General features: G+C 38.2%; 1 protein-coding gene across 1 annotated transcript; it reads right to left on the bottom strand.

The window, feature by feature from the left end:
- Positions 1-2,315: 2,315 nt before the first annotated feature.
- On the bottom strand, positions 2,316-17,547 carry LOC129436708 (junctional adhesion molecule-like). The gene is made up of 5 exons (XM_073856703.1): positions 17,376-17,547; positions 9,186-9,530; positions 8,747-9,085; positions 7,209-7,237; positions 2,316-2,474 (listed from the first exon to the last, which is right to left on the bottom strand). Exons 1-5 carry the CDS (start codon positions 17,428-17,430, stop codon positions 2,316-2,318), a joined length of 927 nt encoding a protein of 308 aa, XP_073712804.1. The 5' UTR covers positions 17,431-17,547.
- Between the last annotated feature and the right edge of the window lie 2,814 nt (positions 17,548-20,361).

Here is a 20,361-nt window from a genome sequence, read left to right as displayed (position 1 = left end):
GCGGTGGCACTGCCAACAGTAAAATATGGTGGTGGTAGTGCAATGGTCTGGGGCTCTTTTGCTGCTTCAGGACCTGGAAGAATTGCTGTTATAAATTAAAGCATGAATTCTGCCGTCTACCAAAAAATATTGAAGAATACGGTCTTGTTTGTGACCTCAAGCTGAAGTGAACTTGGGTTCTGCAGCAGGACAATAATCCAAAACACACCAGCAAGTCCACCTCTGAATGGCTGAAGAAAAACAAAATTAAGATTTTGGAGTGCTCTAGTCAAAGTCCTGACCTGAATTCTACCTTAAACCTTAAAAAGGACGTTCATGTTCGAAAATCCTCCAATGTGGCTGAATTACAACAATTCTGCAAAGATGAGTGGACCAAAATTCCTCCACAGCGCTGTAACAATGCAAGTTATCGCAAACGCTTGATTGCAGATGTAGGGTGGCCCAAGGGTGTTTTGTATTTTGTTTCCCCTTAATAATAAAACTTCATTAACTTCAAAACCTTCAAAAACTGCATGTTGTCTTCACTTGTGTTATCTTTGATTAATATTTAAATTTGTTTTGTGATCTGAAACATAAAGTGTGACAAACATGCAAAAAAGTCAGGAAGGGAGCCAACACTTCTCACACCACTGTAATTGAGAATGCAAGTGTCTCTAAGCGAGTATGGAGTCAATAGGTGATGGTTTTGTATCCACTTTGTGGGTGGAAAAATTTAAAGATTTGTCCTTTGGTTAGCCAATCAAAATGTCCTCTGCTTCTCAGCTTTGACACTGAGGTCAGCCATAAAAGATGTCTGTCAGTTGTCGGAGTGGCCTTATCTGATGGAGCTGGGCATTTGTTTGTGTTAACCCATCAAAATCCAGTCCTGTACCAGTTGGGGAGGGGTCCGAAATGCTTTGTTATACACTGTTCACTACCTTGCTTTTTTAAGTTGAATTAACTTGTTGTCTGGGGGTACAGTGTGTCATCAGACACCATGAATATCAGACTCATTTACCAAATTATAATTTACTCCAAAAACAATTAAACTTATTAATTTGTTATGAAAAGTCAACTTTAATAGCAGAAACAAATACTTACAAATAATACATTCTTAATAATGTATAATGCACAAAATCTAAAAAGAGGGGAAAACTAAAAGAAAACATTGCTCCAAACAATATATGTGACCCTGACCTATGAGCATTATGTATGATGTCACTCATTAATTTTACATTTATTTCAATCTTGGTCATGATCTTATTCAGTCAATATTAAACATATCAAGGTTATATTTTCACAAAATGTTCTTCACATTACGTAGAAAACAGTAAACCACAAAAAATGACTTATAGCTGGGTTTTCACAGGCAGGGTAACATATATTTTGAATACTATTTGCATCATAAAACAATATTAAGCTGCATTAAGACGCACACTGAAAAATATATTCATTCAATTTTTTAAGGTAAGTGGTCGCAATCAATTTATTTAAGCTACATTAAAAAAACCTTTTGTTTAAATGTAGCTTAAATAAATTGATTGCATTCACTTACCTTAAAAAAATTAAGTAAATTGGATGAATCATTTTTTTTTCAGTGCATACAAGAGGATTGCTGACTGCACACTGAACAGAAGATGAAGAAGGTTAAAATATTTGTTTCAGATGCACAAATATTTACTTAAAGTATTCTGTTTTAAAGTTTCAGACCAGCAATTGCAGAATTACTGAAGTTATAATCCTTTACTGACATACTACTGTAATTGAGACTCAAAGTACAGCCAATCATGAAGAATTTCTGTAGATTTATAATAATAATTTATAATATAATAGTTAATGATTTATAATATAATAGTTAAACTCTTTATTTATTGAAACAAAAGCCTTGACAATGATATACAACCCTGCCAAATCCTGGCCAAATTACAGAGATGCCGATTGGCACGGGACTAATATTATCACAGGACCTCTGTTTTAGGCGAAATATGGTAGGTCATTTGCAAGGGAATTTTTACTTTACAAGTTATTACAAATCACTATGTCACCAAGTAATCCCATGAGAATAGGATGGTAATTGTTTTTCACGGGGACATAAGGTATTTTCAAAATTTATAGGGGGTAGTCAGTCTTATTGCCATCCAAATCCAGAATGTCCTTGTTTTCACTGACCATCCGCCTAAAAATCCTGGCCGAATTACCTACTGTTTTTTGTGAATCCACATATGAGTTTATAAAAGGAGATCAATCCAATAGTCATTCTGTACTACCTTTTACACAACTAAAAAGCACCTGACAAGCAATATTTGATCTAAAGGTTATGGTCTTTGTGATGAATCTCACTGATCTTCCACTGAATCAAGCTCAGTTTCTGCTGTACTTTCAGCTCCTCCAGCATCTTGACCTTCAGTCTTCAGTAGAGGTTTCATTTCATGAGATTCTGCTGTGTTCTGGTTTAATCCAGTAGCTTGAGTTTCATCTGAACCTGCTGCTGCAGTCTGAGTTTGAAACAAGAAATGTTTTCAACAATATATCCACTATATATTCAATATATCCACACTATATCTTAGTTATGAGTCCCGAGCATTGCACAATATTGATGTCCCCCTTTACCCAACATACCTTTAGCTCATCAGCAGAGACATAAAAGGAAATTGGTTTGGTTTGAGTGGTCCTATTTTGACCCTGTGTTTTGACCATTTTAAAGGCAAATTATAAAGCCATTAAAAAGGCAAATGGCATAAATTTTTTTAGCGCTGTACTTATCATAGTCCACGGATGCTTCACTATATATTTATATATCACCTTACCTGACTTAACTTTATTTGATTCTGTGTACTTGTAGTCAGTGCCGGCGCGAGCCTCTTAGTGGCCCTAAGCAAAATTTGTTTGGGGGCCCCCCTCCCACCATTTTTAAAATTAAAAAATAAAGAAATTACAAACATTTATAAAAAGAACAAATTTGCACATTAAGTAAGGTCTAAAATTAGCATTAGGTTCAGAAATCAAATCAAATGAATCATAACACTGCCTTTATTTTATGAATTAAATATAATAATTATTTTTTTAGAGCTACAGAAGTGATTTTCTCTTTGTCTTGGATTGTTTGGTTAACATTAATGACACAGACTGAAATGTTTAAGTGCTTTAATTGGGTCCCCAGTGCTTCTACAAACCTAGAAAATGTAATAAAGATCAACCCAGTAACTTTGTTTGGGTAAGGCATTTTCTGCAAGCGTGCGAAAAATTAGGTTGTTCAGATTTCGCCTGTTTTGTGAGGTAGGTAGCCAGGTGAATTACAATAATACCGCCCCCTTTATCTGCAATATCCAACCACAGCACTGTCATAGCACAGAGAGAAAGAGAGAAAGAAAAAAGTACTTGACAGCACAATTGAGTTTCAGTTACAACAAACCACCATCATAGTGATCAGTGTTTGCATTTCATCAGCTCATTTGTATTTTAAAGGACACACCCAAAAAGGCACACTTTTGCTCAGGCCTACAAATTAGCAATTTTAACATGCTATAATAAATTATCTGTGGAGTATTTTGAGCTAAAACTTCACATAAGCACTGCGAGGAGTTTGAGTCATCCTGCAGCCTGCAAAGTATGCTGACGTTGAGGCTCCACAACCTCGGTAGGCTATAGCTCAAGTGTGAATTTAAAGTTGTATTGTTTCTATTAATTTATCTTATTCGTCTATATGCACAAAGACAATAGGAGCTTTTTGTCCTCTTTTGTTTTATAGCGTAGATTAAGAGAGTGAAAGTTGCAGCAGCCGCGAGGACAGTTGAATATAAAGTCAGTCACGTGAATGAGTCAGATTGGTCGAGGGCAAGGGACTGTGTTCAAAAAAATGCTTCTATACGTATTGTATAAATTTATATGCATATGTACTTATATTAATAAAAATATCATTGGTTCAGTAACCTCAGTTTAAAATTCATTGTCTTTTATAATTAACTTAAATAAAGAAAACGATTGGATGATCTAACTATTATTGTAGGAAGTATAATACTTCTATAGCTATACGTATCATATCAATTTATTTATATGCATATGTACTTATGAGGTTGGTTCAGTTTGAAATTCATTATCTTTTATTATTAAATAAAATAAGTAAATTAAACTATTATTGGATGATCTGCAACCCAAAACTTCACAATGTGCAATGGTGAATGAACAGGCTTTATACTAACAAACAAGTTCTTCAATAAGTTGAGATGCAATTTGCTGACAGTAAAACTAACTTTGACATTAAAATTAATTCCAGTGACTTTGAATGAATGGCTCTATAAAGTTATATTTTTCTTTCTGCTGTTTTTAACATCACATCTTGGAGTGAAGATGTGTTTTTGTGGTGCCATTAGCCAATCAGTTTGTCGTTATGCCATTTTCCTTCAGTTTTAGAGAAATTGTCACTTATGCATTTATGCATCTACGACGATTGAGTGCCAATAAATGCAGTTTCAATGAAGATCAATGCAAACAGGTATTACTATATTTAATACCTGAAGACCTCATTTTTGAACGACTTGTGTTAAATAAGAGGCATCCAAACTGTGCAGTGGTTTGTTACTCAGAACTAATGATATACAGAACATTTTATAATAGTTGTTTACTTTTAGTTGTCTTGCTTTTGTTTACATCTTGCTCCAATCTGAGTTAATGCAAACCATGGATTTTAAACAATATATATTTACACAACATCTTTACAACTTTGGAAAGTTACTTATAGGTGCACCATATTTTAAAAGTTTTACACTTTAATAAATGAACAGTATTTTAATATATATATATATATATATATATATATATATATATATATATATATATATATATATATATATATATATATTAGGGGTGTCACGATTCTCCAAATCCTCGATTCGATTACATTTTTGGTTCTGATGTCATGATTCAATTCGATTCTCGATTTTCAAATGAATTTTTTTTAAGAAAAAAATTATATGCCTTTATTATTATTATTATTATTATTATAGTTTCACATTAACATGCACATTGCGTGCTTTTCCTCGCATGGGGGTTTGTGGGCTTTACTTTATGCGAGAGAGCTTGTAGAGAGAGAATTCCTTCTTGCATGCAGATAGACTTAATGCGCGCGTCCTGGACTCCTTTTATCTGAAATAAAACTGGTGCGTCATAAGCAGCTGTGCTTCTCTCTGTCTCACGTGCATGCGCTCTCGCATCTGTCCAAAGTCTAAACATAAACAAGTAATAATCCTTACGTATTTGTTCAGTTTTATGAGTTTCATGCGAGCTGAGGCAAACTATACTTTTTGTTTAAAATATAACCCGCTGCATCTTTGCGGCTCTCTCGTGCACCTGCAGAGCTGCGCTCTGTCCGAAGGCAGATCACTAGGTAGTAATCCTGTTTATGATATGCATTTCAAGGAGTTGTAGCAATACATCCCTGGTGTTTAAAATATAAATCGCGTTCCGCTGGATGGATGTTTTTAAAGGCACTTCTGAGAGTTTATTTTCCCCCGCTTGGCAAGCCGACCGGACGTGACATGGGGGCGTGGCAGCATCGACGATCCCATTTTTTTATTCGAAGTTCGAGGTTGTGACTTAATTTCGATCGATTTCGATTTAAAATCGAAACCGTGACACCCTTAATATATATATATATATATATATATATATATATATATATATATATATATATATATATATATATACAGTATATATATATATATATATATATATATATATATATATATATATATATATATATATATATATATATATATATATATATATATATACTCGGACATATAGTACATATAGCCATTTTGAAATCACATGATTTTATCTCAGTAACAACCACTTAATGAAGACTTTGGGTTGTATTATTTATTCAGAGGTGACAAATACACCTGTAACTAGGGTAAACCTGCTACACTGATATAGTTACCAAAAGCATTTAGTTTATGCTGAATCCATAAGTGTCACTGTTAAACATACTGTAACACTGACATATTGTCCAGTGCAACTAGGGTTGCCAACCAAATACGGAATTGTCCCGTATTTGACACATAAAATTCTTGTTCCGTATTGAACTGATACGGAACGCACTTTGTTCCGTATGTTTTGAAAATCATTTCAGTGCAAATACATGACAGACACATAGCTTCTAATATGTCACACGATGAACGAAGACCGGGCCATCTGTATAAGAAAACCCTGACGATGCGGTAATTTCTCCCTCTGTTTGTGTATTATCAGCGTAGCGTATATCATAGCAACGATGACGACAAGTGACAACAGCGGGAAATGTAAAAATTACTGCATCCGAGCAGCCGGCGAAAAAGAAACGAGCACAAAAATATAGAATTAAATGGAAAAATGACTACCTGTGGCTGGAATGCGTAAGGGGACAATGAATACAAGGCCAATTGTACCACATTCCGTCGCATTAATTCTGTTTGTCATGGCGGATTGTGTGATATTAAGCAGCATGCATCAGAAGACAAGAGGAGCGAGAGGCTGCGGGCACACGATGGAGCAATGTCAAGGTTGTCCGTCAGACGTCTCCAGAGGCTCGTATGTAATTATGTGGATTTTTAAAACTCAAATATAATGATAAGAAAGTGATTATATTAAAAGATATAGTACAGGTTTAGCCTAACATTCCACATATATCTCCCCAGTGCCCCCCCCCCCCCCGTTCCTGTGTCCCGCTCCCTCCCGTCTCATAATGTGTCAATCATTTCTGATGGGTTTTCTAATAAATAATTATGGATTTAGGTAGCTCAAGGTTTAAAAATGGGTGGTGTCTTTGAAGAGGTTTCAGACGTATTATAAACTTAACAAATCCATGGTTCATTGCTGGCAAAATGATCGTGATAGCCTTTATATTTCACATCTGTGTAGTTCAGTCTTGTATACTGATTAGGCATACTTTGCTATTCTATAAGTATTTAGGCCTAAGAAGTTGTATGAAATATATTTATCTAAATGTATCAATTAGTTTCCACTATTTTCACCGGAAGTCATCATTTCTGGGGTTATTTTTTTCAAAGTTCTCTTCCGTGGTGGCATGTCACCGGACCCAGACAACCCCCCCCCCCCCCCCCCACACACACACACACACACCCTGAATAGGGGGCCAACGCGCTTTCTGTTCCTTATTTCCATTTCAGAAAGTTGGCAACCCTAAGTGCAACATATATAATAATTTAATTTATAGGCTAAATTTCACTCACCTGACAGCACTGCAGATCCTTTTTGATCCCTGCGTGTTCAAAGAAGTGGAAAAAAGATCATCAGATGATTATTATTAGACAACTCATTCCTGGATTTAATAAAACCTGAACATTTAAGAAACAATAAAAATTATTATAGTTTAAATTAAATTTTAAAAGGCTGCAATAAATAAATAGCAAATTAAAACACACACACACACACACACACACACACACACACACACACACACACACACACATACACACACACACACACACACACACACACACACACACACACACACACACACACACACACACACACACACTAGTTAAAACACAAAATGGAGTTTAATTAATATGGACTTTGAATGAACCAAGTGGAATGGATTTGAGGAAGCAGCATTGTGGAAGCCAAGGCTGTAGCTAAAATGCCAAATGGAGTTTAATTTATGAGGACATTCCTCAAGTGGAATGGCTATGACTGACGATGCTCTGACAAGTAAACAAACGTATAACTTTTAGATAAACATATCTATATATAGCATATAAGTGGAATTAAAATCGGTTAAAGTGAGTGGGTCCAATATCATTGGTCTCAAGAAGTGGGTGGGTTTTGTCCCACACACATACAATGATTCTGAGGCACATGTGGGGGTTGTGATGGTTTCAGAATTGGTGAAGACGGTTATGACGCGAGTCAAATGTGAATAAATGAGCAGACACTGATTAGCTACTTGCTCTACGTTTAAACTAACAGCAAAGACATTTAGCGGTGAATGTGCTTTCACCTCTATCACCGAAAGTCCCCCACCTCTAACCCATCGTTCAAAACAAATGACCCTTCGCAGGAAGCCTGATTGACAGGTGATCTGACCAATCATACTTCTTCGCCATCCAAAGCAGTCAGGAGAGTTAGTAACGTTACATTAACATGAGAGGATTCAAACTTGAAAAGCGAAGTGTACTGATGCCTTTCCGCGGTTAAAACAACATTCCTCCTTATGACCATTCATGTTTATTTGATGCTATAAATTAACTAGAAGGAAGAGATGATTTGAAAGGTAATACTTTGTTAACGAGAGAACATGAGAGTGGCGTATCTTGTCGGACATAGCGACAGTAACTAAGGGGGTCGACTCGAGTCTTTGCGAACGGTACAATTGACCTGATATATTCTCTATGTTCATGAGTCATCTGCACATCTAACTTTTTTCAAAGAATAAAATACAGTTGGAAACGATGTAGACCATTAATAACACAGACTGTTAACTAATTGTTTTTAATCAGTATTTAAACATTCTCTATGATAAAAAATGTTTTATTTTTTAATTACACGGTTTTAGCAGTTATAGAGTTCTAATGACGGTGTTCAACTATAACCGTCGGTCTCACGGTTATGTAATCACCATCACAGCCTTAGGCCCATGGCTACGAATAAAAGAAAACAACTGATATACTTAATGACTTGTAAACGTGTAAAACTAAGTCTAACTGAATAACTAAATTTAATTCTATTAGTTTAGGCCGATGGTTGTGTGTTTTTTATTTTGACTCACCCGTTTGTTCCAGTTTTACAGTTGTGTTTGCTGAAAGTCGTCCAGTAAACACTTGACAGATGTAAACTCCTTTATCTTCAGTTCTGACTCTCTTCAGTCTGAGAGAGAAGTTTCCTCTGTGGATTTCATCAGTGAAGAACTCAACTCTGTCTCTGTATCGCTCATCTGATGATTCTGATAAAGTTTCATTGTTTTGATAGAGCAGAACTGGGATGTATTCATCTTTATTTGTTTTCTTCCATGAAACCTCTTCAATCTCTTCAGGTTTGATGTGAGAGTCCACAGAGCAGCTCAGAGTGACGTCATCACCCACAGATGCAGATATAGAGCGACTTGATCCTGAGACAACCAAACGCACTGGAAGAATTTATTAATTCAAGGGTTAAATATTTTTAAAATTATAAAATATATTGTGAGTAAATAATGCGATCAAACTCACCAACATGTTTAATTTCCACCACAGTTTCTCCAGACTCTTGTCCAGTGTGAACTTTACATGTGTATTGTCCCTCATCTTCAGCTGTCAGATTGTTCAACAGGAGGGAGAAGTTTCCATGTTTAATGTCTTCAGTGAAGAAATGAGCTCTATCATGATAATCCTGATGTTGAGACTCTGGTCTGATATCTTCATCTTGATACAGATGAATGAGAGTCTGTGAGTCTGATCTTCTCCATTCCACCTCCAGATCCTCCAGTGGTAAGAGTGAATCAACAGAACAGGGCAGAACCACTGAACCTCCCAGAGGAACAACCAGAGGACCTGAGGGACCCTTCACTGTAAAACCTAGACAATAAACAAACTATTTATTAAATAAAGATATCACTAAATGCTCACGCTCAGTTTTTACAGAAAGTTTACTTTCTGTTTATGTCACAGGTCGGAGCGGACCACCACTTTATGGAGTCTCGCTCCTCCCTCTGTTTCCACCCCGAGGAGGTCCCAAAACACCCCAATGACCAGACAGACGAGAAGTATAAAATTTGACAAGGTTTATTGAAAAAAAGAAGGGGAGGGGGAAAAGTAGAAATCTAAAAGTAACTTCTGGAACCAGGTGGGGGCTGGGGGACTGGCGTAGACACCCGTACTCGTCCTCTTGGACTCAAGGGAGCGTGGAAGGAAACGCCTCTTATTGGGCCTCGTACACGGCAGGTAAGTACTCCCGGCTTGGCTTCCTCCTCTCACCAGTGGACTGCAGGTGGGTACTCCAGACTTTTGTTCCTGGACTCACAAGAGGGCGTAACAGGTGAAAGTATACAGGTACGTATGCAGGTAAATACAACAACTCTTAGCTGTAGGATATTCAGGGGGCATACAGTTCGTACACTGAGTTCTCCACATTAGGCGTACAGCAGGCGTCCAGGTGAGTATGCAGGTACCTATCCCAGCTCTTATTGCTAGACAGACAAGGAGCATACAGGTGAGTACTCTAGGCCTTTAGATTTGGGCAGACAGGTAAGTACACAGGGCTCTTGACTTTGGGCAGACAGGTAAGTGTATGGGGCCTTGAATGTTGGGCGTACAGGTGGGTACACGGGGCCTTTGACTCGGGACTTACACGGGGCCTTTAACTCTGGACATACAGGTAAGTACACTGGGCCTTTAACTTTGGGCATACAGGTGAGTACACAGGGCCTTTAACTTCGGGCATACAGGCGGATACACTGGGCCTTTAATTTCGGGCATACAGGTGGATACACTGGGCTTTAGCTCTAGGCGTACAGGCGGATTCACTGGGCTTTAGCTCTGGGCATACAAGCGGATACACTGGGCTTTGGCTCTGGGGGTACAGGCGGATACACTGGGCCTTTAGCTTTGGGCGAACAGGAGGATTTACAGGTGATTATTCAGGTAAGTTTAACTTATGGGCAAGCAGGTGGGCACATATGCAGTACTTAGCCCTTCGAGGCACAGACGGGTGGAGGAGATGTGTGTGGACACAACCAAATCGTGATTTTCCACTTGCAAGGAGACTTACGGAGAACTCCCAGGCGTTTTCAATTTCCAATATTCAGGCCCAAAGGCGGTGGCAGTAAAGCAGGGACAAGGTGGTATGAAATTAAAGCTGGGGGTCCTTATTGTAAACCCCGTTGTTGGGAGGGAGGCCAACTGCTTCCGATCTCCTTCGCTGCAGGCAGTGGGGCGGGACGTTTAAGCACAAGCTGGCCTCTGGAAGCACTCAACAGGTGAATAGTTATGCACAACGACAGCCAATGGATTTTCCAGCACAACAGGTAAACACAAGCGCTCTCTCTCTCTGTTGACACCAGGCACAATAATTGAATCAGTCTTTACTTTATACCGCCACAGCACCACCACCAGACAGGGAGGAAGGTTGAACTGGTCCTTTGGTCGTGTATGTGTATGGAAACGGCTGTCCAACGCCACCACTCGGCTCTTCATACACAGGGCTCTTTCCTCTGCCTAGGATATGACCACTGACAAACACTTATGACAGCACAGCACTACCATTCTACACGTGTACTCACTTCAATAAAATCACCCACCACAATTCTCACACTCACAGTGAATTAGGGTCAGTGTCACGGCTTCGGCCCGGGTTCAGAGACCTGGAGAAGCGAATGGCAGAGGCAGGAGGGCAGCACGTGAAAGCGTAGAAGCCACGATCCTAGGACTCCTCCTTCTTCTCCTCCGCTAACTCCCACACACAACAGTAACTAAAACAGACTGCCCTACTGAAAAATCCAGCTAAAACCAGCATAAGCTGGTGAGCTGGTTTTAGCTGGTCTCCAGCCTGGTTTTAGCTGGTTTTGCTGGTGTAGGAAGCTGGTTTTGCTAATGTAGCAAGCTGGTCTAGCTGTGTTTTGGACACATTTTAAGCTGGTCTAGCTGGACTTACCTGGTCAGGCTGGAATACCAGCTGGCCCACCAGCATGACCAGCTTTGTCAGGCTGGGAGGACCAGCGTAAACCACCTTAAACCAGCTTAAACCAGCTACCAGCTTATGCTGGTTTTAGCTGGATTTTTCAGTAGGGTGGGTGGTGAATGAATACTTAATGTTGTTACCAGAGATGAGTTTGGATGATGGTAGAACAGAGATAAGGATGCAGTACACTATAGAAGGAGTTCCAATGTGTCACACTGTTCCTTTAACATGCACAATACCTTACTCTTAACAACAGACGTCCCAGTTATCCGAAGCTTTTGCCTAGTGGACTACTTCAATCTCCTCCGTCTCCGCTTCCTCTCCTTAGATCCACTTTCTATGTCCGTTCGACATCTCCAGTTCCTTCAACACACATGACAGGATCACAACAGCACTGCAGAAATGAATGGTCTTTCACTTATCTCTGTGTCTAGTTTCCGCCCAATATCCATCTATCCTTTGCCCAGCCTGTAGATCCACACAAAAAACGTCTCCTCCAACACACCGGTAGCTTCCACCTCAATCCCAGGAACAAACTTCACGCTTCCGGTTTCTTTGATGCACTATTTATGGGCCTCCTCTTCCCTTGAAAGCCCAATCGCTGATCGCCACATTCGCCTTCCACACCTGATTGCCAGGGGTTAAATTGGGATTTGTTATGTGGGGGGGCTCTGCGGGGAGGGTACTTTAAGGGGTAACATGTTTAATACTGATGACAGCAAAGCCACTGGTGTGTTTTAATGACATTCTGGACCTCTGATAGGATTTGATAAGTTTCAACTTTAAATCTGTGACAGAGATTGACCACAAATATTTAAGAGTGTCTGAATTTTAAATTATGCAAATCTATGAGTTTGACACCCTATATCCATTTGTTGCACATGTCATTATGCACAATTGATCAAATTTTAAATGAAGTAAAAGGAATCAACCTCCTTGAATAATTCTATAAGATAGGCTACCCAAAAAGATTAAATTAACAAGAAAAGGTACAACACACAGTACTGTATCATCAACATGTCTAATAAATTAGCAATAGAGATTCCCTATGCTGGTCAGCAGCTAAAACAATCGTAAGGTTTGATTTGTGTAATCAAAATACATAAATGTATTAAACTATACAATGAGTTATATGAAGTGTTATCCAGTTAACATAGCCTACTGTAATTAGATGAGTGACATACATACTTTAGTCCTTAACACGTTTCTAGTCTTCTATTAAGTTTCCTCCACGTGGGCACCATTATTACCTCTCTCTCTCTCTCTCTCTCTCTCTCTCTCTCTCTCTCTCTCTCTCTCTCTCTCTCTCACTCTCTCTCTCTTTCTCTCTCTCTCTCTCGCTCTCTCTCTCTCTCACGCTCTCTCTCTCTCTCTTTTGTCTCTACAATGTCAAATGATCCTGTGTGAAAGCGCGTTCTTGAAGTTCCTGAGTTTTTTCGCTCGAGTTGCATAACTTGCGCGAAGACACGCTTAAAAGGAAAAGCGCGTTTCCGCGGCAATTGCGCCGCCCAATTCACGTCATTTGCATCGCCCCGTGCGAGGACGCGTCTGATTGCGTCTTTGCATTGACTTTGTATGTAATCTACTCGCGCAAATCGTTGAACTTGCGTTGGTGAGTATGCCCCATAATGAAAGGAAACACATCATTCCCTTGGCGTCAGTGCACACGCACCAGCGCAGCGAGTACACACGCACAAGCGCAGCGGGTACACTGGCACGAGCAGAGCGAGACCTTCAGCCTATGTGCCGGAGCTTAGCCCCGGACGGCCCCGGCCCAATTTAAACCCTGCTGATTGCTATTAATCCCGATTTCTTTTGCCCGGAGTCGACTGGCCCTGCGTTCCAGTTCATTTTTATGACCTTCCCTCGCTAACTTCCCTCAGTCTCGTTCATTTGGATGTACGTCATTGCTTACGTTGTACGAGTGCCCACTACTGCTGAAACACTTGAAGTAGGTTCAAATGGATCGCCCTAAGCCCTTGATCACATGGAAAGTGGAGACCGCCCCCTTCATGTGCAAAGCGCGAGTTACTGAAGTGACGTCAAAATCGTGATGCATTGTGGGATATGGAGCTGCCTGAAGTGTACATATGAAGTAGACTCATTCCCTCGGTCAAAATGTCGTTATAAAGGTGTGTTTAATACTGTAAAATACTCTCGATGTTACAGTCACTGACCTTGCCGTCCAGAATGGAAAAACACATTTTAACTTGAACCCATTGAGCGAGCTGTCTCTTTAGTACCGCGTGGTTTATTTACATCTTGCCGCTAATTGGGCCGACATTTCTGACACACCCACCAAACAAGAGAAAACGCATCTAAAACGTGTTGCACGCCGTTGCACAGCGTTTCTAGAAAACATGTCGTTCAACCCGGAAACCGTAGCAAAACATTGTGCACCGGTGTGAGTTTGAACGTGCCCCTGCTGAACTGCCTGCAGACTAAGGGGGCAATCACAGCAAACGCGTTTTAAACGCATGGAAATGCAAGGCGAGCCGCACTGCCTTTTTTTGGTAATTTTTTTGGCTTTTCCACTCTTAGCGCAACAAACGTGTTTGGTGTGATCAGCCCCTAACAATTCTAATTCTACTTTATTTCGTTTTAACAGGTAAACTTTATACTGTAAGCTTCATTCCCTTTATAACAGGTAAGCTTTATATTGTTTTAAATTATATATTTAGTGTACTCTGCTTTAAAAATGACTTAGGATAATGATTTTAATGATTTGTTAAAGTGTTAAAGGGGACATTTCACAAGACATTTTTAAGATGTTAAAGTCGCCATGAAACGGAAGTAGCGATTGCCTTATTTTCCCCGTGGTGACGTATATCCGAATGAAACGGCTTTTGAGATGAAATAAGGCAGGGCTGGATTTGAATTTGTCCATCGAGATCTGATTGGATCGTTTTAAGTTGGGTCGTGTTGCTAATTGCTAATCGCTGCGATCCTCTCCCGGACCCCGCCCACCTGCCATACTTTTGACCGGAAGTGAAGAGAGATCGTTTTGAGGAGGGGAGGAGATTTACATTTTTGATTAAAGATTATGAGCACACACGGATTTTTTAAAAATAATGAAGCTCACAGATAAGTCATTTGTTAATAATCCCACAATATTAAAAATATATATATCGTTTTTCATTTCAATTTTATTGCGACTTTAAATACATCTTTGGTGTCCTCAGAGTACGTATGTAAAGTTCTAGTTCAAAATATCACACAGATAATTTATTTTATACAACAGTTCTTTCTGGTTCTCGAATCTGATTGGCTAAGACCTATGCGATATTGTGCTGATATCGGCACTGTAACCGCTTCACCTTTCGTATCATTCCGCCACCTAGTGAATGGAGGTCCTAAGCAGGCTCATCTCTGAATGGAAAAACACAGACGCGCTGTTTGAATCACGCTCCGTGTGTCTCATTAGTTTACTAGCTCATAAATCAGTCTGTGAATCCCCAATCGGAAGTTATTCCGTAAAAGATCAGCGCTCTTGGATGTTACGTTACAGTTAATGGGAGTTATGTCTTTTCACATCGTGTGGACGATTAACACTTGGAAAGAGGAATATAAACACTCGTTTTTTTTCTGGAGCTATATTTCTTATCAGAACGCGAAAACACCGTGGAACTGCAGGTAAGCACCGCAGCTTTTAAATGTGGACATTGATCATTTACTTTATCGTGACCTGACTATTAAAACATGTTATGAGATATTGCCACTGGTATATTTATAAGCAGCATGCAAAAACATCTCTCTGACACTCATAAAAAAAACGTTTTATATAGTACTGACAAGAACAAAGTTTAATAATAATAATCGAGTGCTCGTATCGCGTTAAGAATAAATGAGAAAGCAATAGTAACATTATACAAGTAGTTTTATTCACTTTTACCTCGCGCCAAAACAATAACAACACAAAAGACACTAAATATGAATTAAAAAACAAGTAATAGTTTGATCATGACACCAAATACTGCTGATTTGATCTCATTTTGACGATCATAAACAAACAAGGCCAACATGAGAGCCAGGGTATCTCTGTCAGAGATGTAGCCCAGAGAGGGCGGTGTTCAGCGGGGCGAGTGAACACTGACGTCCGCTCATGCTTTGGTTCTCATTCGTACCGAATCTCACTAAGCAAACGTTCAAACAGGCGCTTTCTTTACTAATCGACTGCAGATTTAAATATAATACATATACATTCTCAACTGAACTAATCTTAAAACTACACTTTGTGACCAAGAAACGGTAATATAAAGTAACGGCTTTTCCGTCCATTGAGTTGTTATGAGCTTCAAAGCAGCCGAAAGTTTTACCTGTCATTCTGGCCGCCCTCAAATCCGTGGCGGAAGAAGTAGTTCTCAAACAAAGAGGCTTTTAAAATAACTCCGTTGTTGTTTTCTAGTTTTCGTTTTTCAAACGTGTGCCGTCGAACTGTTGTATAAAAGCAATATCGCTCTCGGAGTCGTGTGATATAGCTCTATGTCATCACGGCTGTGATTGCCTACGGCACTCGGCCTGCGGCCTCGTGCCTCTGGCCTAATCACAGCCGTGATGACATAGAGCTATATCACACTCCTACTCGAGCAATATTGCTTAAATAGCATGTTAAAATGTACACGTTGTAGGTGTGAGCAAAAATGTTCCATTTTTGGGTGTGTCCTTTGAAAGGGACCCAAAATCACGCAAAAATGAAAATAATGTCATTAATGACTCACCCTCATGTTGTTCCAAACTCGGAAGACCTCCGTTCATCTTCGGAACACAGTTTAAGATGTTTTAGATTTAGTCGAGGGCTTTCTGACCCTTCATTTGAAATCTATGTACGGTTTACTGTCCATGTCCAAAAAGGTAATTTCCCTAGATGCTAAACCTTGTACAGTTCACCAAATGTTGACCACTGCAATGTGATAGAAATCTGTGAAACTCTGAATTTTATTTTTACAGTTAATACTGTAACATTAACATCCCATTAATTTGTATTCGATGCCGTCTTTGTTTGTAATGTATACATTTGAATGTATTGTCATATATTTACCCTGTATACAATATGTCAATATTTAGTATTTATTATCATTTGCATGTTTTGAATTGTATTATTTTATTTAATATTAAAGCAGTTATTTAACATCCATATCTCATTTGAGTAGTGATTTGTTATATTTACATAATAATTCATATATTTATTTTGATGTATATTTTTAACTTAAGAATGTGATTTTAATACACATATTTATTTACTATTGTATGACAACACATGTAATGAAAAAGTGAAAAATAAAAGTCTTTTTCTGATGTCTTGCAGTTCTGTTTTTAAACTGTTAAAACTTATAAAGTATGGAAAATTTAAAAGTGCATAAATAACAAAAATAACACTCCTGACTGCTGATAAATTAAAGGTTCTTTATAGCACCACTAAGGTTTTATATAGCACTTTTCAAGGCAAAATTCTACGTAGAATCAAAAAGGGGTCTGCTGCTGAAAAACCCTTATTTGGTACTATTTACAACCATTTCTCTTAAGAGTGCAGGTGATTTTTAACTTCTTTTATAAATGTAATATAACGCAGATCTTAAATATAGCCTATACATCAAATAAGTACACATGTTAACAGAACAGAGGAACACCATTGAACTACAGATTTGTATCAGGAAAAATCATGAAAACCAGGATTCACCCAACCATGGTGTGCATGTGTGTGTGTCATATACATTTTTTCTTAGTAAACAGATGAGTTCACTCACCATCAGCGATCCTCAGCAATATTGACATTGAAAGAAGATAAAGCAGATGCATCATTATACTGTATATATACACAATTAAAGTAAATTATCAGGTCTAATATAATTTATTGTTAAAAAATTTTGTGCTGACAGACGATCACGTCCATAAAATGTTGATGGACCCTAAACTTTAGCTAAATTACTTTCACTTTTGATTTATCATAAGGGCTGGGTTGGGCCAGACCGTTATCTTTTCAAGTTTAACAGACCTGGAGGAGGCAGATATACGACTAAGGGGCCCAGGCAGATAACGGCCCAGGCAGTTTTACTCCCATGTTGTTCCTCATGCGTCCAGTAGGGGGAGATCTGTACAGTGAGCCATCATCAGATCAGACCTAACAGAACAGACCTCTGAACTGAGATGTGTTAAATAATCTTCAAAGTTGTTATTGTTAAGCAATTGTGCAACTTTAATTTATAAACGATTAGCAAAGGATCAACATCAGTTCATTTCATTATGTCAATAGGTCTAGACCCGCCTTCTAGATAAAAGAACCAATCATCAATCGATAAAGACTGATGATTCTCTAAAGGAAGGGATCCAATACAAAGTCATGTGAGGCGCTTGCCAACCTGTGTGTATGTGTAGCAGCTGAAACAACTAAAAAATATGTTTTTAGTTAAATTTAAGTTTTAAAAAACAGTTTATGGTAATGTCAGGTTTAAAGGAGTTTAAATGTGGCATATTTTAACGGTGGACTACTCCTTTAATTTTTAGTCAGAAAAAGATTGTATAATTGTGAGAAAAAAATTCAGGTTTCTGTATGTTTGTTGTTTTACTGACTGGACATGACAATAAGTATTACCTATTTTAATACAATCTTAAACTGTTTTAATTGTTAGACACTAAAAAATTCTGGATCAAAAAGGGAAGAGCTCAGCCTGCTGGATCATATATGACCTATACTGGGTTGCTTTTAACCCATTGTTGAATAAAAAAATAAACATTTTCTAGATGAATGTAACCCAGTGGCTGAATTCGTTTATTTTTGACCAAACGCTGGGAAATAACCAAACATTTATAGTGTATATAGTAAATTGGAATAAGGTGAGAACACCCAGAGTGACAAAACACATCAGACTTGAAAGATGATTAATGGAAATATTTATTTGTACATAGAGTTAAATACAGTACTGTAAGAGGAATGAATCTTTCAGAATATAGGAATGGCTAACATAAAACTTTTACTAAACTTTTTACTACTGTGCTTAAGTTAGCAAAATATCGGAAATTAATATAAAAATAAAAAAATACAAGAATTGAAAAAAGACAAATAAATAAGGATCCTAAACATAAACAGCAATTTTCAAAACTGTAAAAACAAGAAACGACCATCTCAGTATAGGCACATATCGGGGCGGTTTCCCAGACAGGGTTTATCCCAGTCCCAAACTTAAATGCATGTTTGAGCTGCCTTCATTTCAAAACACCATGTACGGACATATCTAAACATATTTCAGTGCCATTGTTTTCTCCTAAGATGCACACCAGAATTGTTTTTTGTAAGGTTTGTTTGTAAAAACTACTTAAATGTCCTGATATAACCAAGGCCTAGTCAGGGCCGGAGTGGGACTTATTTTCATGCAATAGTGCACTGTTCTCTGAAGCCTTACAATTCATTGTATTTTTCAAATTTATCATTTACAATTCAATGCAAATACAGTAGCCTTAACAAATATGATTTTTGCCATGCAGCCCTACCATAAGGTGTTTCAATTTTATTCAATTCAACTTATTTAAAAACTACTGAAAGGGAACAAATGTGTTTGTGTTTTCTCTATATTTGGGTCTTGAGATTACCTGCTGGTTGAAAAGCTTGGAAACCACTGATATACAACACAAGCAAGATTTATCAAGTATGCAGGGAAAGCAGATGGAATAATAAAATCTTTATCTTATTCTTTAGTACTTAGGTCATGTATATGGTCAAATAACGTAAGGTAGGCCTAACTTGTGTCAAAAAAAAAAAAAAAAAAAAAAAAAAAATATATATATATATATATATATATATATATATATATATATATATATATATATATATATAGAGAGAGAGAGAGAGAGAGAGAGAGAGAGAGAGAGAGAGAGAGATTTTCAACATTTAGTTTTACTTGAAAAAACATTATATTCATATGAAACTTACTTTTATCCAATAAACTGAGATGAGTTTTGCATAAAATAGATTTTTGTTTCTTGCAATAAAGGATGAATAGGCTAATGATTATTAGCAGACGATTCATTGTTACACCAATGACTTAGATAAAAATAATATGAGGCCATCCGTATAAAGTTGCGCTCAAGTTGATTTTAAATCTAGACGAGCGGCAAGCGCAAGAAATAACGCGTCTGAAATGAAACTCGTGTTCACAGGCGAGTACTTAGACGTGGCGCATCCTGTGTTTTCCATGCAGATGTTAATGAACCCTAATGCAAGATATTTATTCCACTTAATTCTTACAATAAGTGTTCAGGACTCGGCACACAATCAACTTTGGCATAAAGCGGTGGGGACATCTTTCACCCGCAAATTACGTAAGTGGGGCTGCTATAAGTACTGGCAGCATAGGGACCGCAGCAACCTTCAACCAGTGGCATGACAACACCGGCATTTGTGTCCAAAAAACAGACCGTCCCACAGGGGAATTCTCCAGGTCCTCCCTATGGCCAATCCGGGCCTGGGCCTAGTCCTAAATTAACCTAAAGCCTGTCCGGGAAACGCCCCATCAAGTAAAATTAAGCACAGAGCACTCTCAGTTCATCATCACGTGAGATTTAAACGGCCAGAGTGTTTTCGCTTAATCTAAAATTATCGTCTCTCATTATTCATTAGGGCAGGTGTGGACTAAGCCCACAAAAACATCTATCAGAATATAGTCCAAGACATCAAATTTAAACATTAGTTATAAACAATCTAAGGTGGGCCACGTTGAGATGTTTCAGGAGGGGCTG

This window comes from Misgurnus anguillicaudatus, chromosome 19 (assembly GCF_027580225.2).
Source record: "Misgurnus anguillicaudatus chromosome 19, ASM2758022v2, whole genome shotgun sequence".
In the NCBI taxonomy this organism is placed as follows: Eukaryota; Metazoa; Chordata; class Actinopteri; order Cypriniformes; family Cobitidae; genus Misgurnus; species Misgurnus anguillicaudatus.
The sequence above is the reverse complement of the archived record's forward strand: the minus strand, read 5'-3'. Positions and strand labels throughout refer to the sequence as shown.